The 25,773-nt window shown below is 44.5% G+C and overlaps 1 protein-coding gene and 1 long non-coding RNA gene across 3 annotated transcripts; one reads left to right on the top strand and one right to left on the bottom strand.

Annotated features, from left to right (window-relative positions):
- Window positions 1-1,555: 1,555 nt before the first annotated feature.
- Window positions 1,556-25,739, bottom strand: CALR3 (calreticulin 3). Of its 2 annotated transcripts, XM_082710084.1 has the most exons (9): window positions 25,519-25,739; window positions 25,197-25,298; window positions 22,284-22,487; window positions 13,941-14,035; window positions 10,767-10,955; window positions 7,131-7,238; window positions 6,921-7,049; window positions 6,250-6,342; window positions 1,556-1,998 (listed from the first exon to the last, which is right to left on the bottom strand). In XM_082710084.1, the coding sequence occupies exons 1-9, from the start codon at window positions 25,601-25,603 to the stop codon at window positions 1,855-1,857; spliced, it is 1,149 nt and encodes a 382-aa protein (XP_082566210.1). In that variant the 5' UTR covers window positions 25,604-25,739; the 3' UTR covers window positions 1,556-1,854. The 2 variants fall into 2 exon arrangements, with proteins under 2 accessions (XP_082566210.1, XP_082566211.1); XM_082710085.1 differs by lacking the exon at window positions 25,519-25,739 and having other exon boundaries at window positions 25,120-25,207.
- Window positions 13,657-15,088, top strand: LOC309853390. The gene is made up of 3 exons (XR_014305642.1): window positions 13,657-13,769; window positions 14,095-14,222; window positions 14,807-15,088. It is a non-coding gene; the product is annotated as an uncharacterized lncRNA (long non-coding RNA).
- Window positions 25,740-25,773: the final 34 nt, after the last annotated feature.

The raw sequence follows: 25,773 nt of genomic DNA, 5'->3' as shown, positions 1-25,773 counted from the left end.
TCCTTTTGACTGGAAACAGAGGCTTGGTGCTGTGAGTCCCACCCAGCTAGCAGCCTGGGGTTACCTCCTACTCCTATAGCCACCTCACTGGGCAGTGACCTGTCTTGCCAGAGTCCAGAGCTGCACTGTCCAACATGGCAGCCACACATCATGTGTGGCCAAGTAAGTTTCAATTTGAATTACAATTAAATAAGATTAAAAACTCATTCCTCCATAGAACATACAACACCAAGAATGAATCCTAATGTAAACTATGGACTCTGGGAGATAATGGTATGTCAGCTTCATCAACTGTGACAAATGTACCACTATGTTGTGGGATATTGATAGTGGGGGAGGATGTGTGGGTATAGGAGTGGGGGTATAGGGAAACTCTGTGCTTTCTGCGCAGCTTTGCAGGGAACCTAAAACTAGTCTTAAACTTATTATTATGAATTATTTAAAAAATCATTCCTCAGTCCCACCACCCATATTTCAAGGGAGCATGTGTGGCCATTGCAAATGGGGAACATCCCCTCTTCACAGAAAGTTCTCAGGATGGCACTGCTCCGAAGATGAGCTCTGCAGGATCTGAGCTAGTTGGACCCGTCTTCATACAACTCTTTCCAGCATTTTCTGCCTAAGCCTGGCTCTGCTTCTTTCCTCAGTAACTTCTTCTATCATTCAGAGACTAAAGGGTAGACTCTTCAGTCCCATCCCTGCTATGTGGAAGTGAGTCTTTCATTTCTGAGAATGATAACCAACCCCCAATAAACCACTAACCATAGGTCAAAAAGCCCACATTTAGAGGCACCTGGGTGGCTCAGTCAGTTGGGCATCTGACTCTTGATTTTGACTCATGTCATGATCTTGGGGCTCTGCACTGGGCGTGGGGCCTGCTTGAGATTCTCTCTCTCCTTCTCCCTCTACCTCCCCCCCTTCACATGTGTTCTCTCTCTAAAAATAAATACATAAAATATATATTTTTTTAAGTCCACATTTGAAAGTCTGCCAACTTCAGCCAAAGTGAGAACAAAACTGCTAGAATTTCACTTCGTGGGCAGACTTTTCACATGGAACACCTAGCAATGTGCCACATATAATTTCTAACATATCCAGCTTATTTGTAGTATCACTGGATTCTAGATTCTTGGTGTTCTAAATTTTATTACTTCCAACACAACTTTCTATGTGCAAAAAGCCATCTTCAAATGAGAAGACTCTTATGTATGACTTTTAAAAAGCAAATTATTTGATCAAGGCAAAAAAAACTGAGCTGAGAAGTAATGACTGTTTTCACTTGAGAAAATGCATTTCATTCCTCTCTCTTACACAGAACAAAAGGCCACAGAAGTGGGTCACAGAGTGAGGAAAAAGAAGCAGTGGCTTCTTTATGGCACAACAAAAGTCTGTGCACACAGACCTGGGTTCTCCAAAATAACCAGTATTCCAGTGAAGCCTGCTGAACCTTTCTACATGAATGACGTGTGTAAAGGTTTCATGTTGGAAAAGGTTAGCATATGCTGTTAGTAATTTGCAGTCCGAGGAAATAAGGCATCATTTCTCCTTTTTCAGGATAAGTTTTCCCAACTTTTATTTATAAAGCATTCTGGGGGCTAAGCAAAGAGCCTCATATTTTTGGCCAGACTCTCACTGGCCTCCTCTGGCTTCTAGCACTCAGGTTTGTCAAGAGAAGACATCTCGGTGCCCAGCGGTGGGGCCTCAGGGAACACCAGACCAACCCCACCGAGAAGCATAGGAACATTCTCAAAGAAAACTGGACAAATTACCACGTATGTTGACATTTGCACTTTTACATGGAGATTAAAGTAGAAACAAGGTTTTACCAGTCATCTTTATCTGGGGTGGGAATGATTAAAGTTCATCCCTCCTGTGAAATCTCTGGAAAGTGTTTTCTTGCCCACCAAACCTGCCCATCAGCAGCTCCTGCTCGTCTTCCTCACGGGCCTTCTTCACTTCCTCCTTGGCCTGTATGGCGTCCATCTCCCTTTCTGGGCCCTTGGAGAAAGAAACAGAGACATGAGACATTAGCCGCTGGGGTTATATTTCTAGCCGCAGGGGTGTCTGCCTGCTCCTGCCTTTTTTCAGGCCTCTGCACTGACTGGACATGGCTTGGAAGAGCCCCCAAGGATGCCAGGCCCTTATCACTGAAATCTATAAGTGTGACCTTCTCTGGGAAAGGGGTCTTTGCAAATATGATTAAGTTAAGCATGTTGAGATGCGAGGATTACCCTGGGCCCTAAATTCCATCACAGGTGTCCTCATAGGAGACGGAGAGAGAGATTTGACATACGCACAGACACAAGAGAAGACCATATGAAGGCAGAGGCAGAATTTAGAGCCACATGGCCACAAACCAACGAACACCAGGAGCCACCAGAGGCCGCAAGAGGCGAAGGAAGGATGTTCCCCTAGAGCCTTTGGAGGGAGTGTGACCCTGCTGATGCCTTGATTTCAGCCCAGTGATACTGATTTTAGACTTCTGGCCTCCAGAACAGTGAGATGATAAATCTGTGTTGTTTCAAACCAGCCAGTTTGTGGTAATCTGTTACAATGGCCAAAGGAAAGAAATACAACCCCTCCTCTACTTCTTTCTATTCCCAGAGTACCTGGGCCCCGGTCCTTCTCAACTGAGCGGTGAACATGCAATGAAATGAGTCCTCTGAGACTAAGTGAGAAAATCCAGGTACATCAACAGAAGGACTAGGAGGGCAAACACATCAAGGAGGTTTCCGTAGTCATTATCGAAGAAGAGTTTTAGTAAGGCTTTGTGGCAGAAATCAGATTCAAAAAGAAATGGTTCACCATTACAATGAAAAGGTACCCTACTGAATCAGAGAAAATATTTGTAAATTATATGATAAGGGATTAATATCCAACATAAATAAAGAACTTACATAACTTAATAGCAAAAAAAAAGTCTGATTCAAAAATAGGCAGGGATTCCTGGGTGGCTCAGTCAGTTAAGCAGCTGCCTTCAGCTCAGGTCATGATCTCAGGGTCCTGGGATCAAGTCCCACATTGGGTTCCTGGCTCCACAGGAAGCCTGCTTCTCCCTCTGCCTCTACCTGCCACTCTGCCTGCCCGTACTCTCTCTATCTCTCTGACAAATAAATAAATAAAATCTTTTTAAAAATTAAAAATAAAAAAAAAATTAAAATGTGCAGAGAATCTGAATAGACATTTTCCAAAGAAGATATACAGAAGGCCAACAGCGCAGGAGAAGATGCTCAACATCTGTCATCATCAGGGAAATGCGAATTAAAACCTCAATGAGCTATCACTTTACTACCATTGGAATGACTAGTATCCAGAAAAACACTACGTAAGCAGCACCGGCCAAGGATGTAGAGAAGAGGGATCCCTCATACACTGTTGGTTGGAACATAAATCAGTGCGATCACTACAGAAAACAGTATGACACCTCCTCCAAAATTAAAAATAGCACACTAGATGAATACCATATAATCTGGTAATGCCACTTCCAGCTATTTATCTGAAGAACATGAAAACATTCTCTCAAAAAGATATCTGTGGGGTGCCTGTGTGGCTCAGTTGGTTAAACATCTGCCTTCGGCTTGGGTCCTGATCTCAGGGTCCTGGGATCAAGCCCCAAGAGGGGATCTCCACTCCGTGGCAAGTCTGCTTCTCCCTTTCCCTCTGTGATCTCTCTCTCACTTTCACTCTCTCTCAATAAATATGTCTTAAAGAATAAAAAAATAAAGACATCTGCACCCCCATGTTTAGTGCAGCATTATTTACAACAGCCAAGACATGAGAGCAACCTAATTGTCCAGATGAATAAAGAAAATGTGATACATTATGTATATGTATGTCTACATACACACACACACACACACACACACACACACAGGAATATTACTCAGCCATAAAAAAGAATGAAATCTTGCCATCTGCAACAACGTAGATGGACCTTGAGAGCATTATGCTCAATGATATAAGACAAAGAAAAATACCATACAATCTCTCTTTATAGTTTTTATTTTCTTTTTTAATGATATTATTTATTTATTTATTTATTTATTTATTTATTTATTTGACAGACAGAGATCACAAGTAGGCAGAGAGGCAGGCAGAGAGAGATAGAGGGAAGCAGGTTCCCTGCTGAGCAGAGAGCCTGATGTGGGGCTCGATCCCAGGAACCTGAGACCATGACCTGAGCCAAAGGCTGAGGCTTAATCCACTAAACCACCCAGGTGCCCCTGGAATGTTTTTTTTTTTTTTTAAGATCTTATTTATTTATTTGACAGACAGAGATCACAAGTAGGCAGAGAGGCAGGCAGAGAGAGAGGAGGAAGCAGGCTCCCTGCAAAGCAGAGAGCCCGATGTGGGGCCCATTCCCAGGACCCTGGGATCATGACCTGAGCCGAAGGCAGAGTCTTAACCCACTGAGCCACCCAGGTGCCCCTGTTTTTTTTTTTTTTTTTTAAATGAATTCAGAGAAACAGAGAACACATGGATGGTTGCCAGAGGCAGGGTGGAGGGGTGGGTGACATGCGTGAAGGGGGTCAAAAGGTACAAGCTTGCAGTTATAAAAGAAATACGTCATGGGGATATCATGTGCAGCATAGAGAATACAGTCAACAATATTGTAATAACTTCATATGGTGGCAGATGGTAGCTAGATTTATCATGGCAAGCGTTTCCTAATGTATATACATATTGAATCGCTGTTGTACACCCAAAACCAATATAATACTGTATGCCAACTCTACTTCAATTAAAGCAATAAAACACAGGCATTGTGAAAAAGAAGATGTCCAAATGGCCACAAAAGCCATAAAACAGTGCCAACCTTCATTTGCCATCAGGGCAACAGAACTAAAACCGGAGATAGCACTACACACCTAGAGTAACCCACAATCCCCAGTGCCGGTGAGGATTCGAGAAAGAGCAGCCCCTCTGGGAACAGCCGGGCAGTTTCTAATGGGGCTACACTTCTAGTGTAGGACTCAGCTATTCCTGGCTATTTATCTCAGAGAACTGAAAGCACACATCCACACTCAAAAACCGTAATCAAATATTTATAAGAGCTTTGTTCATATGTCAAAAACTGGAAACAACCCAGTTGTCTGTTGCCTGAACAGATAAAAGGACTCAGCAGTTCGAAGAAACCAACTGCTCACTGATACCCCAGCAACACCACGGATCCCAGACACATCATGCTTGAGAAGCAGGCTCAAAAAGACTGCATGCCACGGAAGCCTGGGTGGCTCAGTTGGTTGAGTGTGTGCTTTCAGCTCGGGTTATGAGCCCAGGGTCTGGGGATCAAGTCGCTCAGCCGGGAGCCTGCTTCAGCCCTCCGCCTGCATCTCCCCCTGCTGGTGCTCTCTTTTTCTTTCTCTGTGACAAATAAATAAATAAAATCTTAAAAAAAAAAAAAAAAAAAAAAGACTGCACTTGATGAATCCATTTATAGGACAGTCTGAAAAAGGCAAGATGGTAGGGACAGATATCGGATCAGTGGCAGGCTCTGAGTGGGAGAAGGTTTGGCTACAAAAGGCCCAAGGAGACTTTGGGGAGTGGTGACACTCTTCTGCATTTGGATTTCTGTTGGTGGTTTCACAACTGTATTCGTTTGTCAAAACTCATGGGCCTCTCCACCAGGAAAGGGTTAAGTCTTATGGTATATAAATTATACTTCAGGAAATCTGACTTGTCAGCAACTGACAGTGATACCCAGTATAGCCAAAGCTATGGCATAAACCAAGACTCTCATCTACGGCACAAAGGAACAGAAAATAGGGACACCTTGAAAACTGTTTGGCTGTGTGGCCCCTGGTGACCCAGGCTGTCCCTCTCCTGGGCATGCACAGGAATGATGGTAACAGCTTTATTTACGAGACCACAAGCTGGAAACAATCCAAAGCTGCATCAATAGAAAACAGAGACCTATGTTCTGGAATATTCACCCACTAAAAACGAGCCGCTGCCGTATTTGATAATATGAGCCCCACAGCACTGCCTGAATGAGTAAACACTGGATGGCTCCATTTATATGAATTTCAAAAGGAGGTTAATTGGACATATGGTGGTTGTTCCTTTGGGGGGTTGATGGCTGCTGGGTGGGGGTGGGAGGTTGTTCCTGGAACCTGGCTAACATTCTGTATCTGCATCTTGATCTGGGTGGGTTTTCTACTGAAAACCCATTGAGCCCTTTCATATATGTTCAACTCAACTACAGAAATAAGTAAATAATGAACGAGAAGTTCACTGTGTTTACCGTACCTTTGTTTCCCCCCAAGTAGCCTTGCCAAAATTCTCAGCATACTCCTCGTCATCTGTGATCAGGAAATTATCGAAGATGGTTCCTGATCTCACCTGTGGATGAAAATGAGGCCTTTCTTACTGATGTGAGGAATACGGCAGCTTTCCACCAAGAAACGGTTGCATTTGGCTCAGTGCTCTCGACAGTAGCAGGTGCTTAAACCCATTTCTAAAACGTCCATTCCCTCCAAGGCATTGGTTCTCAAACTTAGGTGCATACTGGGGTCACCAACAATATTTTAGAAACTCCAGATGCCTGGCCTCACTCACACGATGATGATTTAACTGGTCCCCGGTGCTACCTGGGCATGAAGACTTGGAAGAGCACCCAAGAGACTCGAGCATTCCATGATGGTTGCCAACCGCTGCCTGAAAACCTTACTGTGCAAAGTGGGGCTCGGCCAGCAGCAGTAGCCCTGCCCAAGCAGAGGAGTGACAGGTTCCCAGGGAGGGAGATAGGAGGTGTCCAGAGGGCAGAAAGGATGTCTATTTTGTCCCTGGCTATGTGTCTTGGGTCTGGGGCCAGGGGCCAGGCACATAGTAGGAGCTCAAGGAGTACTAGCTATGTGAACAAAGGAGTTTAGGCTGAAGCTCAGAGTTCTCAAACTATAGCAAATTAAAAGCCACGTGACCTGCCAAAGTTCCAGGCCAATGGCACCGATGTTCTCAAATTCGGAGAGGTCGTATTCTGTTAGATAGCTGTTTTTCATCTTCTGATGCAGCCAAACGTCTTTGTCTATACCCTCTGGTTTCAGGCCGTCCTGCAACAACAAACTCTTTTAAGTGGTGCAGGAGGGTGGGAGGGGCATTCCAGGGAGTCGCAGGGAGAGGATGTCACGCACCTGGTACGGAGGCTTTTGCAGCATTGGCCCCTGCCAGTCCCCCTCTAGCTCGCTGTTCCAGTCGCTTGGCTTGCTGGCACTGGCATCCAAAAAATGCTTCTCCCAGTCCTAAAATGTAAGGGAAAAAAAATCGATTCCCAGATTTGAGAAAAGAAGCTACCAAGAGGCAGGAGCAGGCCCGTGGCCCTGGTCACAATTTCCCCATCACTTTGGTGGCCATAGGGCCAAGTGCTCAGGGTTGCCAGTCCCACCGAGGGTTTTGGGGCCACACACAGCTGGGATTTTCTCCCTAAGCCTTGGCATGATTGCACCACACTCCCCAAGCTGGTGAGAGGAACAAGAGTGAGCAAAACTCAAAATAGTGGCTAAAGTTAAATGAGGGGGCAAGGGGACCCTGTGCGGCTTCGTCAGTTAAGCAGCTGATGGTTGGTTTCAGCTGTGGTCATGATCTAAGGGTCCGGGGATTGAGTCCTGTGTTGGGCTCTGTACTCAGTGAGGAAGCAACTTCTCTCTCCTTTTCCCTCTGTCCCTCCCCTGACTCGTGTGCATGCGCGCTCTCTCTCTCTCAAATAAATCTTAAAAAAAAAATGATAGGACAAAAGTGACAATGGGGGAGAAGGGGCACACAGTCACTGCTGTTTAGGTAGTCTGACCTTCTACAAAGCAGTCATATGCAGAATGTTCCAGAGAGAGAGGCTGGACAACCAGGAAAGTTTCCAGAACTTACCTGAGGACTGCTGGGTAGCAGGAGGAAAGTGGTTATGGTGTATAGACCTTCTATATATATATGAATAGTCACACTATACACAGATACGCATGATACATACATGCACATATGCATGTGTACAATGCATAATGAACACACATGCATACAATGCTTATATAATACACACATATCATATATGTACTCATATATAGTCACATATGTACTCATATATACATATATATACACATCTCTACATATATATGTGGCTTAGTAGATGTTGAACAAATATTTGTTGAATAAATGGATGAGAAAAAGGTGCTATGAATTTGTGTTTATCTAAATATTAACATATTAATACATTAATTATTATAAATATTTATAAATTATTTATTATTTTATAAATATTCATATATTATTAAAAATGCGAGTAAATATTAATATATAATATAAGATATATAAATATATATTATATATAATATATTATATATAAAATATATAAATAAATATTGATATGGGGCGCCTGGGTGGCTCAGTGGGTTAAGCCACTGCCTTCGGCTTGGGTCATGATCCCAGGGTCCTGGGATCGAGTCCTGCATCGGGCTCTCTGCTCAGCAGGGAGCCTGCTTCCCCCTCTCTCTCTCTGCCTGCCTCTCTGCCTACTTGTGATCTCTCTCTGTCAAATAAATAAATAAATTATTTAAAAATATTGATATAAATATAAAATATTAATATAAATGCATAAAAGTTATCTGCAATGATGCTTTCTCTTTCAGAACAATGGGAAAATAGTAACATTTTGCATTTAGAGTGTGGCTTTTCCGTATTACACACTACTTCTCAATGACTGACCTCTCAGTGACTGAGGATTTGGTCGCCTCCCCTATAGCATTTTGCCCCCAATCCCACCAGCAATGCTGAGCCGCTCGCTCTTGTGCTGGGACCAAGAAACGGCTACAACCCCATCTGGGCAGTCAGCTCCTTACATTGCAGGTGGCAAAATCATTAACCCACCACGAACTCATTTGTTGAGGAACTCACACGGACCCAGACATCTGGACCAAACAGCCAGCCTGGAGGCCCCTTCTGGGAAGCTGATTAGGCCCCACGAGAAAGCCGGCTCACAGACACTCGGCCCTCAGACACGCAGAGAGGCTAGCCGGCACCCAGGTGGCCGGGACTTTCATCCCAATACCCGTGTCTTCTGAGCAGCCAGATCAATTTTCTTTGCCATCCTGTGACTTGTTACAGTAAGCCTCCTTTCCAGGTGAAAACTACTGCTCTGGTCTGTTTTGAAGGTAAGGAAGCGAGGGAGAAACTTTGTTCTTTTGTTTTCCTGATTACACTGTCTATGGTGATGTATTTGATGGTCAGACAGCAGGGCCATGGGTCAGTTTTAGTTGCCAGAAATTAATTGTAAACACAGTCCAGGGGCGCCAGGGGTGCAGACAGTTAAGGGACTGACTCTTGGTTTCAGCTCAGGTCGTGATCTCAGGATCATGAGATAGAGCCCGAGTCAGGCTCTGTGCCCGGGAGGGAGTCTGCCTCAGATTCTCTCTCCCTCTCCCTCTGCCCCTCCCACTCATGCTCTCTTTCTCTCTGTCAAATAAATGAATAAATCTTTAAAACACACACACACACAGAGTCCAGAACTTTCAGTGATGGCAAAGACAACTGTCGTAAGACAAATGGCTCATGGGTTTGGTGCGGAGGTTTGATATTCAAAACAAAATGCTTCGGGGTGCCTGGGTGCCTCAGTGGGTTAAAACCTCTGCCTTCGGCTCAGGTCATGATCCCAGGGTCCTGGGATCGAGCCCCGCATTGGGCTCTCTGCTCAGCGGGGAGCCTGCTTCCCCCTCTCTCTCTCTGCCTGCCTCTGCCTACTTGTGATCTCTCTCTCTCTGTCAAATAAATAAATTAAATATTTTTAAAAAATGCTTCAACAACAAATAAACATAAATTGAAAACAAAACAAGACAGAAGGGAGCTCGTGGTGGGTTGAGTGGTAGTTCCCAGGGACGGTTTGTATGCATCCTAAACCTTGGAATCTGGGAAAGCAAGCTTCTATTGAGACAAAGATCTCTGCAGATATAATTCAGGTGAGGATTATCCAGAGGGCCCTACATCCAAGGGCAAACATCTTTAAGAGAGAGAGAGAGAGGAGACACGAGTAGGCCACGGGAGTGCGGAGGCAGAGCCAGATGTCTACCAGCCCAGGAGCTTGGGAGGCAACAGAAGCTGGAAGAAACAAGGAAAGGATTGTTCCCTGGATACTTCAGAGGGAGTGTGACCCTGACGACACCTGGATTTCTGCCTTCTCCCTTCAAGAACTGTGTGAGAATAATTTCTCTCGCCTTAAGCCACCCACCTTGTGGTATCTTGTTACGGCAGCCCTAGGAACTTAATGCATAGAGGTTACGTTAACAGATTCTTGCTTGTCAGTCCAAGTGTAAGGCTCAAAAAATACTTTATGTTCAGGTTCAGAATAACCAAAAAAAAACTTGCTTTCACCTCAAATATTATAAAACTCTTCCACAATATCTGTGTGGCTGGTTTCAGTGGCAAATGTTCCAGAGAGGACGCTTTTTTTTTTTTTTGAAAGATCGATTTTTAAGATTTATTTATTTATTTTAACAGAGAGAGAGAGCTGGGGACAGGGGGAGGGGAGTAGAGGGAGAGAGAATCTGAAGCAGGCTCCATGCCCAGCGTGGAGCCCGATGCAGGGTTCAGTCCCACAACCTTGAGACCACCACCTGAGATGAAATCAAGAGTCAGACACTTAACAGACTGAGCCACCCAGAAGTCCTCTTGGGGGAGGACCCTTTGAATGTGATAATGTTGACCTCACGATCACCAGCCATGCAGCAATCCTACCCAAGTACATACACGCTTCGCTGGCACCCTCTCTAGAGCTGTTAGGGCTAAATCCATACCTGGGATTTGTCGCCGTCAGCCTGGTCCCAATCCTTGGACTCTGCAGAGGACTTCTCCATCTTCTTAAGTGACGTTAAGTTCCAGTCATACTCGATGTTGCCGGATTCAATTGACTGACCATCGATCTTCACTTCATAAGTGAGGTCTGGTCTTAAAACCAGAGCATAGAGGTGTGTAAAGCCATCAACCTGCACATTTTAAGGGGAGAAAGGATAATGATGAGACCCTTGATGTCTCGGGGCAGGTCTACCTACATGGTTTAAGTCTTCAAAGCCTTGTTATAAAGAGCAAGGAGAGAGGTTCTAGGGACAGGGGTCAACTTGACTAAAAAATGGGTCCTGCGGAAGAAATCCCCCCTTTGTACAAAACTTCCTCGCTACCAAGCAGACCTGAGCGGCTTGCTTCCTTTTGTGTAGACGATGGCTCCCCCCTAGATGCCCACGGGCGGTTATGACAGGGTGGTGGGTACACACCGAGGGACCACTGCTCTGTTTATGAAAAATTATGTGGGAAACAACTTCCTCTTCTGTACTCCGAAAGACACCAAGTGAAGCCCAGTTTATTTTTCAACACAGGAGAGAACTTTCTAATGTTCTGAGCTGTCCAGTGGTTTAGGCTCTGCAAGGGCAGGCCTGGTGCCTCTCTTGGTCATAGTTAAGGCCCCAGGCCAGACCCAAGGGAAGCACTCAGCAAGCATCCAATAAGTGAGAGAGGGAGGGTGGATGGTGGGTGCCGGGGAGGTTGGGGGTGTCCAGGACGTGCCTGCCTGTGGGCAGCAAAGGGGACTCCTGCACCATGGTCCAGCAGTAGTCAGTTCTCAAAGTGAGGCCGGGCGGCATCAGTATCATTGGGGAAAGGCCTGGGAAACATCCATTCTCAGATCAGCCTGACCTTCTGTATTCAGAGATGCTGACGCTGCTCAGCTTTGGGTACCACTGCCCCAGCAGCTTAAAGGCTCTGTCAGGAGGCCCCTCCCTCTGCTAAGAGCCAAAGGTAAAAGCTTGTCTGGTACCTCTCTGCTCTGCCCTGAGGGACAGGGTGCTGCTGTCCACACCACGGCTGATGGCGCTGTCTGCTCAGTGTCCCTCCCAACCTCTGTAGTTTGCTGGGACAGCTGAGTACATGCTTCTCCCAATGCTCTCTACCCCTCTTAGTCTCTACTCACCTTTCCTAAATTCGACTTTGGGCTCATTGGCCAGGTTGTTGGTACCTTCCAGGATCTAACCACAAGTGCTGGGCCCCCTGAGGGATAACATCCACTCCCACACATATGCAATGGATCCAAAGCAGAATCTTTAATCCCGACCATCGGCCTGAGCTTCAGACCACAGTTTCCAACAATTTACTGGACACCTCTACCTGGATGTCTGCTGGGATTTCACAACCGGTAGTTCCAATCAAAACTCCCGAGTGTGCCCTGGCCTCCTTATTGGTCTTTGCTTTTCCTAATGATGAAGAGCAGGCAGCTGAGAGTCATGGTCCACATCCTCAGGACTCACATTCCCAATACTGTGAAGTCCTCTAGGTCCTGCCTCTGAATTATCTGCCCAAACAGTCCCCTGTTCTGCATCCCGCTGAAGCCTTAGCCTTCAGCCTTCTCCCTGCCTACTGATCACCTTGTCCCTTCACCGTTCCTCCCCAGAGAGAGTCTCCAAGGCATTTTTCTTTCTTTCTTTCTTTTTTTAAGATTTAATTTATTTATTTGACAGACAGAGATCACAAGAAGGCAGAGGAGGCAGGCAGGGAGAGAGAGAGGAGGAAGCAGGCTCCCTGCAGAGCAGAGAGCCGGATGTGGGGCTCGATCCCAGGACCCTGAGATCATGACCTGAGCCGAAGGAAGAGGCTTTAAACCACTGAGCCACCCAGGTGCCCCTCCAACGTATTTTTCTAACATGCAGATCTGACCCCCTCCTTGAAGACTGCTGAGGGCTGCAGAGGAGGTCCCCAGCCGTTCTCTCACAGCGTCACAGAATGCCGACTACCTGCTGTGAGTCAGTGCTCCTTCAACAGAAGCATTTTATTCTTCTAACAGGTAGCCGAAATAGCACCTGTCTGAGAGCATCATCAGCCTGCAGGTGCCACTCAGGGGGCCTCCTAGGGTGGCTGACCTGAGCAAATCCTGCTCTAACCTCCCCAGCACAGTCCAGGCCAGGCTTCACAACCTATGTTGGCGTCACCCCTGCTCTCTCCCACATACCTGATGCACAAGTGAACAATTTATTGGGAATCAGGTGTAAAACCTGTGCACTAAGATGGGTTTCAAGCTCTCTCTCACGCCCCCTAGGAGGATGTCGGGCCTCTCCATGCAGAGGGGACCCGATGATCCTATGTAGCCACCGAGTTAGTGGGTGGGAACCATGTTGCTGATGGAGAGTCACTGGGGCTCCGTGGGGAGACCAAACACCCCCCAGCTTGGGTCAGGACTGAAGAAGGGGTGGTTATGGACACTTTCCCTCTGTGCCATCAACGTGCTCTCGAAACACACTCTGGCCACCTGCCCAAATTCACCCAGGTTGGTGGAGGCTTCCCATGTTGGAGCTCTGGGCACTGGGGGGGACCCCACGGGACAGGTCCCTGTTTCCTGGCCGCTACATTCAAATGGAGGGGCTGCTTCAGGGAGTGTACCCTCCCTCCATGGGCCCAGCACCAGGGGACTTGACGCAAGTTGTGTCTTTGGAGAAGTCCTGGGCTGGGCTGTGGAGTCATAATTGGCCCCAAGTCAGAAAGTGTTATTTTCACAGGATCCATGGATAGAAAGTAAGAAAGTATGCTTTCATTTCAAAACATTCCTGTTTCTAAATGCTTTGGTATTTTGAAGATTAATTTCTCTAAGACTTTTTCCCTCCATGCTGAATATTTATTTCATTCCTTAGTGAGGATGGATACAGCAGAAATGTGACTCTACTGCTGTAACCCTTACAAGGCAAGTTACAGTGCAGCTCGCAGTAAAAAGTGCATTTGCCCTCCTGATGGGTATAAACTTCAGAAAACAAGCCAACAGGGTATGTAAGTGTCTCTAATGAGCCTGGTAAACTGGAAACCAAGGGGCGGGGGTGTGTTGCTAAGATCCATTTCTGGCTCAGTTCAGTATCTTAAGACCAAAACTATTTTCTCTAAATTTAGGTTATCAGAAGAGCTAACATAATTACAGATTTGAATACGAAAGCATTTACCTTACACCTGATTGATTTCTTGTTTGAGTGATACTGATTCTTGAAATGTAAAATAACATGAACTTTCTTGATATCAAATCCACAAATATCAGGTCCTACAAAAAAAAAAAAATACAAGCTGCACTCAATTTCCTTCGCTCATGCGTCACCACAGGAAATCCGCAACCATTCCCCTGAAGTAAGGTGCGAGGACCAGAAGCTTGCGTGTGCAGGAGTCATCAGACTTTGGCATGGATACTGAAATGGACAGCGACACCTTTGGACTCAAGTGAAAGGCAGCACGTGAGTAAGAAAAGGATTTAACAGTCAAGGAAGCATTCCCGATGTGCTGTCCGAGGCTTGGGCTCACTTGGAAGCTCTGAGAGGTGCCCTGTGCCCAGGTGAGGGCTTCAGGGATGGACTAGCTGGCTGGGATTCCTGCTCTCTTTCGCTGTGGGAAAACATATTTGCAATCCTCATGCCTGTGTCCTATTCTCTAAAATGGGGATGTGAATCAACCACGGCTATTTTTGCCAATTAGATGAGCTAAAGGGTATAAAGCATTTAATATAGCAAAGCTCAGTATTTGTTCCTATTATGTCCCAAGACAACACGCACATATTCAGATTAAGGTTTTCTGAACATACTAAACAAGGTTTGCAGGAGGGATCTGGAAAATTTGTCAAACCTTCCGGGGATAACCTTCCGGGGATGTTTGGAATTACCCCACTGCTGCTTTATTGACCTTAAGCCTTAGGAATGTACTAGAGCATCTGTCTGTCTCAAATCAAATTCCACCACATCCACTAACCCGGGACTGCATCCGCCCCCAGGGATTCTGTGAAGCTGTGTAAACACAAGCAGATGACTGCAGTTTTTTTTTCTAGAACTTGCAGTGATGAACCTTCAGATTAAGAGAGATCCAGGCTGCACATAATTACTTGAAGGATATTATCAATTTGCCAGAGTGGATGTGACATTGAACTTGGAAGCAGCCTCGATGTCTATTGCTCTGAGTTCTCAGAGGATGCTTGTTTATATAATTTCCTTTTCTTCTAATCACTGGAAAAGATCCCAGTTCAATTTTTAAAACAAAAGCTATGGTATGCGAACTATTTGTATGAAAAGCTATTACCTGGGGATTAAAAGATGAAATTCTTCCCTCAAAACTGGTCAGAATTCTCCTATTTCTAAGCACCTACATATTTTAAATATTAAATTAAGCTTCAGAACATGCCCAGACATGACCGGAAAATCTGGACATTTTCCGTTAACAGCGATCATAAAATATTTATGTGCATAATGTATTTTTATGAGGAAATGGGGTAGACAGAAGGACTCTAAACAGGCTGACCTGCCTTTGGGCAAGGAAGTTTAATCTTTGTGAGCTTCAGATTTTGTTTTGGTTTTTTTTTTTTAGATATTAATTTGTTTGAGGTAGATTAAGCGCGGGCGGGGGTGGGGGGAGTGGAGGAGGGGGGGCAATAAGCAGGGGGAGATTCAGAGGGAGAGGGAGAAGCAGACTCCCCACTGAGCAGGGAGCCGGACACCGGACACAGGGCTCACACCGGACACAGGGCTCACACCGCAACACCAGGACCTGAGCCCAAGCCGGAAGCTTAAATGCTTAACCTACTGAGCCCCCCAGCCCCCCTCCCTCCCCGAGCCTTAGTTGTTTTTGTTTTTCAAGATTTTATTTATTTATTTGATGGAGACACAGAGAGAGAACATGAGCAGAGTGGGGGAGAAGCAGATTCCCCACTGAGCAGGGAGACGGGATCCCAGGACCCTCAGATCACGACCTGAGCAGAAGGGAGATGCTTAAATGACTAAGCCACCTAGGAGCCCGCCTCCGTTTTTTTATTTGCAAAATGGAAGCCCGTTTACTGATTTCCTAGGGTTTAGACATAATCTAAGATTGCATTTGTAAGGCCCCTGGCAATGGCCCAACTTCTCTTTTTCCCTTCAACCTCACAAGCCTTAGCAAGCTGCTCTCATGTCAAAGAGGAGAGCTGAGGCATCACGGGGAAGTGTTCTAACAGTGACACAATGGGTTTAACTAAAATGCAACTGAGGGCGCGCGCCTGGGTGGCTCAGTTGGTTAAGCAATTGCCTTCAGCTCAGGTCACGATCCTGAAGTCCTGGGATTGAGTCTTTTGTGGGGATCCCATCTCCACGGGGAGTCTGCTTCTCCCTCTGACCTTCTCACCTCTCATGCTCTCTCTCACTGTCTCTCTCTCTCTCTCTCTCAAATAAATAGATAAAATCTTTAAAAAAAATGCAACTGAATTAAAAGCAAAAATAATACAGATAATTTACTTGGCTTTTCTTTTTTCCTCCAAAGTAAGTTGCTTCACAATTCAGATGTAGAAGACACGTTATATATAATTAGAAAATGGGGTTTCTAGCTAGTGTTTGTGGTGATTTTGTTTACCAAACCCAACTAAATGAAATACTTGTGAAAGCATCTCTGATTCCACAGGTAATATATATATATATTTTTTTGCCAGATATCTCTGCCATCCCATTTTAAGAGAATAATAATAACCCAAACCAAGCCACTTTGATTTCCTTTTTAATCAAAATAAAGACTTTCTCCATTCCAGATTTTAAATTCAAGAGTAAATGGGAGGCATGGTAGAGGAGAAAGAAGTGGGGAGAGGTTGGGGACTGTGCAGTTGGTGGAAACTGGGTCTATGTAATTCTGTGGCCTTGGAAAAGTCTCCTTACCCTCTAAAGACAAGGCAGGAATACATCCAAATCCAATAAATAATCTAATAATATCTATTCTCTCTATTTCTTTTTTGTTTTAAAAGATTATATTTTATATTATTTGACAGAGAGAGAGTGTGTGTGTGCACAAGCAGGCAGAGCAGGAGAGGGAGAAGCAGGCTTCCTGCTTAGCAGGGGATGCAGGATCCCAGGCCCCTGGGATCATGACCTGAGCCCAAGCCAGACGCTTAACTGACTGAGCCACCCAGGCACCCCTATTCTCTCTACTTCTGTGTCACACTATGACCAGCAGTGTACACAAACGTGAGGACAGTATAATAGGTGTCTGAAGCCTGCTGCTGATCATGATAAATTCACAGAGAAGCATGGAAAAATGATGACAGAGAAAACCTCTACAAGACGTCCACATCACGAGAAGAGAATTTTAAAAAATGATTCTCCACATTTGAATGATCGATGGATATTCTAAAACCGTATTTCCATTCCTAACTTTTTCTTCACTTTTGAAAACTGTGGTAAAATATGCATAAAATCTATCACCTTGGGACGCCTGGGTGGCTCAGTTGGTTAAGCAGCTGCCTTCGGCTCAGGTCATGATCCCGGCGTCCTGGGATCGAGTCCCACATCGGGCTCCTTGCTCAGCGGGGAGCCTGCCTCTCCCTCTGCCTCTGCCTGCCATTCTGTCTGCCTGTGCTTGCTCTCCCTCTCTCTCTGATAAATAAATAAAATCTTTAAAAAAAAATCTATCACCTTAACCATTTTTAAGTGTACCTTCCAATGGCATTAAATACCTTCACATCATTTTGCAGTCATCACCACCATCCACCCCCCAACTCTTTTCACCTTATAAAACTGAAACTCTACACCCATGAATAACCCTCATTCTCACCCGCCCCCATCCCCTGGCAGCCACCATTCTATGTTCTATCTCTAGAATTTTGACTACTCTAAGGACCTAAAATAAGTGGAATTGTGTAGTACTTGTCTTTTTTTTTTTTTAAAGATTTTTTATTCATCCATTTGACAGAGAGAGATCACAAGTAGGCAGAGAGGCAGGCAGAGAGAGAGAGAGGAGGAAGCAGGCTCCCTGCTGAGCAGAGAGCCCGATGCGGGACTCGATCCCAGAACCCTGAGATCATGACCTGAGCCGAAGGCAGCGGCTTAACCCACTAAGCCACCCAGGCGCCCCAGTACTTGTCTTTTTGTGTCTTATTTCACTTAGAATAATGTCCTCAAGGTTCATCCATATTGTAGTAGGTGTAGCACTGTCCTCCTTTATTAAGCGAAATAATGTTTCATTGTATGGACACTACATTTGTTTATCCACTCATCTGCTGATGGACACTCGAGTCCTCTAGTTTCGGTCTTCTTATTTTTTTTTTTAAAGATTTATTTATTCATTTAAGAGAGAGAGAGAGCGTGCGCGTGCGCACATGTAAAAATGGGGGAAGGGGCAGAGGAAAAGAGAGAATCCTGAAGCAGACTCCCCACTGAACGAGGAGCCCAAAACAGGGCTCCATCCCAGGACCCTGCGATCATGACCTGAGCTGAAATCAAAAGTCAGTTACCCCATCAACTTAGCCACCTAGGCACCCCCTTGGTCTTCTTTTTTGAGACTGTTTTGGCTATTCAAGGTCTCTTGAGATTCCATATGAATTTTAGAATGGGTATTTCCATTTCTGCAAAAAAAAAAGTCATTGAAATTTTAATAGGAACTAGACTGAATCTATATATTGCTGTAGAATCTGTAGATTACTTTGTCTAGTGTAGACATTTTAACACTATTGAGTCTTCCAATCCTATGAACATGGGATATGTTTTCATTTATTTCTATTTTCTTTAATTTCCTTCAGCAATACTTTGTTGTTATCACTGTACAAGTTTTTCACCCCCTTGCTTAATTCCTAAGTATTTTACTATCTTGGATGCTATTATAAATAGAATTGCGTTTGTAATTTCACTTTCAGATTGTTCTTTGTTCATATATAGGATGTAACTGTTTTTTTGTGTGTGTTGACTTTGTATCCTGCTACTTTGCTGAATTCATTCATCAGTTCTAATAGATGGTGTGTGTGTATGTGTGTGTGTAATCTCTATGGTCTTCTATGTATAAGATCATATCATCTGCAAATAAAGATCATTTTATTTCTTCCTTTCCAATTTGGATGACTTGTATTTATTTTTCCTGCCTAATTGCTCTGGCTAGAACTTCTAGTACAATGTTGAATAGAAGTGGTAAGAGTGGTCATCCTTGCCTTGTTTCAGATCTTACAGGAAAAGCTTTCTCTTTCACCAGAGTATGTTTTCTGTGGGATTTTTGTAGATGGCTTTTATTATATTTAAGTAGCTTCTTGCTATTCCTAGTTTGTCGACTTTTTATCTTCAAATGATAAAATTTTTGATGATCATGTGTTTTTCTTTCATTCTGTTGAGGTATCATATAAAATTGACTGATTTTCATCAGTCAATATGCTGCTGAATTCTTTTGCGGTATTTTGTCGAGAATTTTTGCATCAGTGTCCATAAACAGTGTCCATAAACTACTGTTCTGTAGTTTTCTTTTCTTGTAGTGTCTGGTTTGGTGTCAGGATAATGCTGGCTTCACAGAATGAGTTGAGGAATACACGTTCCCACCTCTTCAATTTTTTTTTTGTGAAGTTTGAAAAGGATTGGTATTAGTTCTCCTTTAAATGTTTGGTAGAATTCATGAGAGATTAATCAGATTCAGGACTTTTCTTTGGAGAGATTGGCTTACTGCTCTCTTTACTATTTACAGGTCTCTTTGGATTTTCTATTTCTTTATGATGGAGTCTTGGCAGGGTTTGTGTTTCTAGGAATTTGTCCATTTCATCAAGGTAATCCAATTTTGCAGTATACAACTGTTCTTAGCACTATTTTTTAAAAAAGATTTTATTTATTTGATAGAGACAGAGATCACAAGCAGGCAGAGAGGCAGGCAGAGAGAGCAGGAGCAGACTCCCTGCTAAGCAGAGAGTCCAATGCAGGACTCAATCCCAGGACCCCGAGATCATGACCTGAGCTGAAGGCAGTGGCTTAACCCAGAGCCACCCAGGCACCCTGTTCTTAGCACTATCTTATAATTCTTTTTATTTCTGTAGAATTGGTAGTAACAACCCATTTCTGGTTTTAGTAATTTGAGTCTCCTTTTCCATTTAGCTAAATCCATCACCTAAAGGTTTTGTCAATTTTGTTGATCTTTTTGGAGAACTTTTGATTTCACTGGTTTTCTCTGTTCTTCTAGTCATGATTTCATTTATCTCTGCTCTAACCTTTACCATCCCTGTCCACTTCTCCATTCAATTCTACCAGTTTTTGTTTTACATATTTTGATGCTCATTAGGAGTGTAGATGTTTGTAATTGTTACATCCTCTTGCTATATTGACCTTCTTACTAATATGCAATGTCCTTTGTTGCTTATAACCTTTATGATTTATTTAAACTCTATTTATACTAGTATATAAATATATATTAATATAGCCACTCTGCTTTCTTTTGGGTGTTATTTGCCTGGAATATCTTTTCCCTTCTGTTTACTTTCAACCTGTTTCTTTGGATCTCAAGTGAGTGTTTTGTAGAATGCATATGGTTGGCTCATGGGTTTGGTTTTTTTTTTTTTTTTTTTTTTAAGACTTCTTATGTATTTATTTGACGGAGAGAGAAATAACAAGTAGGCAGAAGTAGGCAGAGAGGCAGGCAGAGAGCTTCCTACTGAGCAGAGAGACCGATACGGGGGCTTGATCCCAGAACCCTGGGATCATGGCCTGAGCTGAAGGCAGAGACTTAACCCACTGAGCCACCCAGGTGCCGCAGATGAAGAAGCAGGCTCCCCACTGAGCAAGGAGCCTGTTGTGGGACTCAATCCCAGGATCCTGGGGTCATGATCTGAACCAAAGGCAGATGCTTAACCAGCTGAGCCACCCAGGTGCCCCTCTGGCTTTTGTGTTTTTATCCATTCTGCCAATCCCTGTCTTTTAACTGGAGATTTTCATCCATTTACATTTAATTACTGATAAGAAGGGACTCACTTCTGTCACTCTATTTGTTTTCTATATGCCCTACAGCTTTTTGTTCCTCATTTCCTTCAATGTTGTCTTCTCTTTAGTTGAGTTTTTGTAGGGAAATGTTTAAATTCCTTTTTAATTTCCTTTTGTGTATATCCTACAGCTATTTCTTTGTGGTTATCATAGGGATTACATTTAACACCCTAAAATTATAATGCTCTAATTTGAGTTTATACCAGTTTAACTTCAATAACACACAAAACTGCTGTTCACCTCTTTGCAACTCTGTGATCAGCAGCAGCAATCCTCAATGAGAGCTTAGTTTCCTGATATTTGGAGGACAGGGTCCTTTTGGCTCACCGTTTCTGTGGCAAGCCGTGTGTAGGCTGCTCCTACACATACACATACAAGGCATAGCTGTCTGCCTTGTGGCTTGAAATGGGAGATGGGTATATCCACTCTGCTAAGAGCTGAAATTGACCAAAATTAAACTCCCCATTCTTCCCCTGGAAGGAGCAATCTTTCCATAGACTTCAGAGTTTCAAAACAGTTACATCAGATCCTGTTATGATTCTTATCTAGGTAGGGAGATGGATTTCTGAAGTTTCCTACTCTATTTTTCCAGAATCCTCTTCATTCTGAAAGTTTTTTGAATCCATGCCCTTCAGCTATGTCTCGTTCCTATGGCCCAAAGTGGTCCCATCCCAATTTTAGCACAAGTTTTTATCAATTACTTCTGCTATCAGGAGATATTTAAAGTGCTCCAGGGGCCAGCAGGGGCTAGAGAGGAAACATTTTGGCCTTCCTATCATTTTCATGTGTCGAAAACATTATCCTTCAGTTTTTTTAAAATCATTAAAAATGTTAAAACCCATTCTCAGTCCATGGGGCATAACAAACAGAGGCCATGGGCTGATGTGGCCCTTGGCCAAGGTCTTCTGAGTCCTGATATATTCCAAGTTCCAGGGGCTACATTAATATTAAATAACCAACTTTCTCAAAAGTATAAGAGGGGGTACCTGGGGGCTCAGTTGATTAAGTGGCCAACTCTTGATTTCAGCTCAGGTCACGGTCTCAGGGTCCTGGGATTGAGTCCATGTCTGGCTCCACGCTCAGCAGGGAGTCTGTTTCAGGATTCTCTCTCTCTCTCTCTCTGCCCCTCTCCCCAACTCACACACTTTCTCTCTCAAATAAATAAATAATTTTTTAAAAAGAAGTTACAATAGAGGGATGTTTGGCTGGCTCAGTCAGTTAACCATCTGCCTTCAGCTCCGGTCATGATCTCAGGGTCCTGGGATGGAGTCCCACATTGGGTTGCCTGCTCAGCAGGGAGTCTGCTTCTCCCTCTGTTTCCTCCCTCCTCCCTGCTCCCTCCCTTCTCCCTCTGCTTGTGTTCCTTCTCTCCCTGTCTCTTTGTCTGTCAAATTAATTAATTAACACAATAAAATGGTATAGTTGCCTTTTCATATTAATTAGGTTAAACAGTACTAAAGACCTTTGGTCAGATATACTCAATACTACTATTTTGGAAAAGTCTTAGTCAGGATTTTATGAAGTGGAAGGATTCAAAGTCCCCAGAAATGGTTGTTTTGTACTATCTAAGCTCACCAAACATAATATAGTACTGGGATTTTCCGTTCAGGTTCTTCTGATCCACGTCTGCAGGGAAGATCTTAACGTAGCCCCCTCCACAGTCCATCTTCTGCTCGTGTTTTACTGTGTACTGAATGACCAGAGTCTTCCCTTTGTTGCTAAACGGTTTGAATCGTGCAGAGATGGCATAGAATCGGCCATTTTGAGTGGTTTGCAGACCTTTAAACAAACAAACAAAGAAACAAACAAATATTCATGAAGGACTGGGAATGACACTGTGCTCAGTGCTGCAGGGAATTAAATGGTTGTCCATTCCCCACCCTCAATAACTTCTGTCACTCTGGAGGCTGAAACATATTTTCACAATAACACACAGGTATACCAGTAACACGCTCTCTGCTGCCACAGAACTTTCCACGCTCTGTTGTTGCTTTTGTGCTCAATACACCACTGTCATGACCTAAGTTAAAGAGACACTTCAGCTCTAAATGACAAATATGCAACTTAATTATGGATGAAAAGTTAATTTTGCTTCATTTTCCAAAGAAACGGTGGGAATATACAATAAAGCTTGTGTAGCAACTTAATTAAACAACAACAACAACAACAGAGCATCCCACATCTTTTCTTGAATTCTATCTTAAAATAGTTGCTTAAGGGGTGCCTGGGTGGCTCAGTCTTAAGCGGCTGCCTTCAGCTCAGGTCATAATCCCAGGGTCCTAGGATCAAACCCAGCATCAGACTCTCTGCTCAGCGGGAAGCCTGCTTCTTCCTCTTCCACTCCCTCTGCTTGTGTTCTCTCTCTCACTGTCTCTCTCTCTGTTTCAAATAAAAAAATATATATAGTTGCTTAAGACACACCACAGTAGATGGAGGACAGAGCGCTGTCCTGGAAAAAGTGCTTCACTGCATGGGATGTGCTGGCCCACAGCTGTCCTCTTTTTACAAAAATACCACCCTTTTGTCACATGAATCATCTCATACATTATACGTTTAGGTGTTCACTTCAAGACTAATCCCCCCCCCCCCCCCCCGCTTTTCAGTACCATTAGGCTCTATGCCAAATCCTTATCATACACTGGAGAAGACAAAGTTGAAAAGAGGCAGTCTTCCTATAGCCTAGTCTTCCCTGCTCCACATTCCTGCCCCCGTACCTGCCAACCTTGAGATCCATCATAAATGCCCTTGGCATTTTCATTTTCTATCAATATGTCCAAGCCTGAACTCATGGCTAACTGCTCACTACCACACTCATCTCTCTCTCTTCCGTTCTCTGCCCAACCCCCTCTTTCTCAAAGAATTTATAGGCTCACCCCCATCCTCTACCCTCTTACCAACCAAGCAATTCCTATGGCTAAGAATCACCACCTCCCTCTCTCTCACCCTCCTCAGCCACCCCCATCATGCCTCACCACTTCTCATCTCTGTCCAACTAAATTCTATTTATCTTCCCATCCACAACTTGTGTGTGAAGGTCCTGGGAGACCACAGTGAAAGGAGGCAAATTAACCAGTATCCCCAGTGCCTTGACCATGTGGGCTCTCAGGAGATGTGTGCCAGAGTGAAGGAAACATAGAGCCTCGGAATCCCAGACCTGACAAGAAAAAAAAAAACACCGCGGAGGAAAACACAAATGACTCTAAGCGGACACCCTTATCCTTGGATAAGCCTGATGGAACCACCTGCTAATTTCACTCTACTTTTGACCTTGGGCTGGATTTTTTTTTTTTTAAAGATTTTATTTATTTATTTGTCAGAGAGAGAGAGAGAGAGAGAGAGCACGCACAAGCAGGCAGAGTGGCAGGCAGAGGCAGAGAGAGACTCGATCTCAGAGGCCCTGGGATCATGACCTGAGCCGAAGGCAGCAGCTTAACCGACTGAGCCACCCAGGTGTCCCTTGGCTGAATTTTGATCAACTCACTGGACCAACATGTAATATAGAAAACAAGGCATATATAGTAGCAAACTGGAAGCTGCTGACAGGACAACCCTGCAGTAACAGACTCAAGATGGAGGTTGAGCGGAAGGTTGGTGAAGAGGGAAACTTTTCATCTAAATCAGGGGTCTGCAAACCTTTTCTGCAAAGCCAGAGAACAAATATTTTAGACTTTCTGGTCCATATGGTCTCTGTCCCAACTTACTGCCTTTGCAGCACACACACACACACACACACACACACACACACACACACAAAAAGCCATAGCTCTATGTAAATGAATGGGCATAACTGTGTTCCATTCATACTTTACTTATAGACCCTGAAATTTCATATATTTCACTGAATTTTATATAATTTTTATATGGCACAAATACTACTCCCCTTTTCATATTCCCCCAACAATTAAAAATGTAAAAAAATCATTCTTATCTCACCAGCAATGCAAAAAACAGGTGGTAAACAAGTTGTGGTGTGTCCACCTTTTATCAACAGGAATGAGAAGACAGAAGTCATCCTTGCCACCAGAAAGGTACTGACTTGGGGGGTGGGTAGGTGGGGGGTGCAAGGGGGACCTCTGAAAATATTCCCTATCTTGACCAGGGTGTATAGATGTAAACACTCCTCCTTCTGTACCCTTAAGATCTATGCACTTGACAACATGTACCTTTTAACCTCAATTTTTTTTTTCTTCTTAAAGTGAAAACAAAAATGAGAAATATCCCTTAACCCTTTTCCCTTTGCAGGTCAGAGGCCTGGGGTCTCCAAACTCCTGAGACCAGCTGGGATACAATGGGGCGATCTTGGGCAAGTAAAGAAAGGAAAGAGAAAAAATAATGCCAGACTATATCCAAGCCTTAGTTTTCCCGCCAGTGAACGGGACTGTAAGAGGTGTTAAGGGTGTGCCACACCTACCCTGCAAGGCTGCTACGGTGGTGGTGGTGGTGGTGGGGTGACCCTTAGCTCGACGTTCTCACCATTCCTACACTAACCTTTGTCTTTCTCTTTATGACCATAAAATTTCCCCGACGAGAGTCTAAAATGCCCAAATTGAGAGTCATTGGTGGATTGCACCCATCGGTTCCTCCAGCGCTCTGTGGGGGGAAACAACAGCGGTTAGGGCTGAAAGTGTTCACTTAAGTCATGAAAGGTGTATTGGGCGGAGGGGAAGAAGAGGGAGGTTTGAGGCTTCGAAGCTTCGAGGCTTCACCACCACCAATCCCGCGGTGATGGGGGGGTGGGGCACTGGTGACTCGGGCTGTTGGCTGGGCAGCTTACGCCCCCACTCCACCACGACGGGTATCGCCTCTTCACCTCCGTCTAGAAATTCCTCTTGGAAGTAGACAGTGGCTAGCACCACCCTCAGCATGCAGACCGCCCAAAGCGGAACGTGAGCCATAGCCAAGAAAGGCGCGCCGCACTTCTTATCATAACCTCTTCTTTGCTCCCAGCTGTCTCCGCGGCGTGCCGGGCCGCCCTGGAACTACAACTCCCGTCACTCCTCGCGATTGTGATCTGAGGCTCCATTGGTCCTCAGCGCGCAGTGCACGCCGGACCCGCCCCGGCACC

The sequence above is a fragment of the Mustela nivalis genome, assembly GCF_964662115.1.
Source record: "Mustela nivalis genome assembly, chromosome: 1".
Classification (NCBI taxonomy): Eukaryota; Metazoa; Chordata; class Mammalia; order Carnivora; family Mustelidae; genus Mustela; species Mustela nivalis.
Note: the sequence above shows the minus strand (reverse complement) of the source record. Positions and strands in the feature narration are given on the sequence as shown.

Excerpts from the sequence above, each read along its gene's own strand:
- CALR3 (XM_082710084.1), bottom strand. The coding sequence starts at position 25,603 with ATGGCTCACGTTCCGCTTTGGGCGGTCTGCATGCTGAGGGTGGTGCTA. Across the intron at positions 22,488-25,196 it reads TCATAAAGAGAAAGACAAAG|GTCTGCAAACCACTCAAAAT; the intron begins GTTAGTGTAGGA and ends GTTTGTTTAAAG. Across the intron at positions 7,050-7,130 it reads TGCAAAAGCCTCCGTACCAG|GACGGCCTGAAACCAGAGGG; the intron begins GTGCGTGACATC and ends TTGTTGTTGCAG.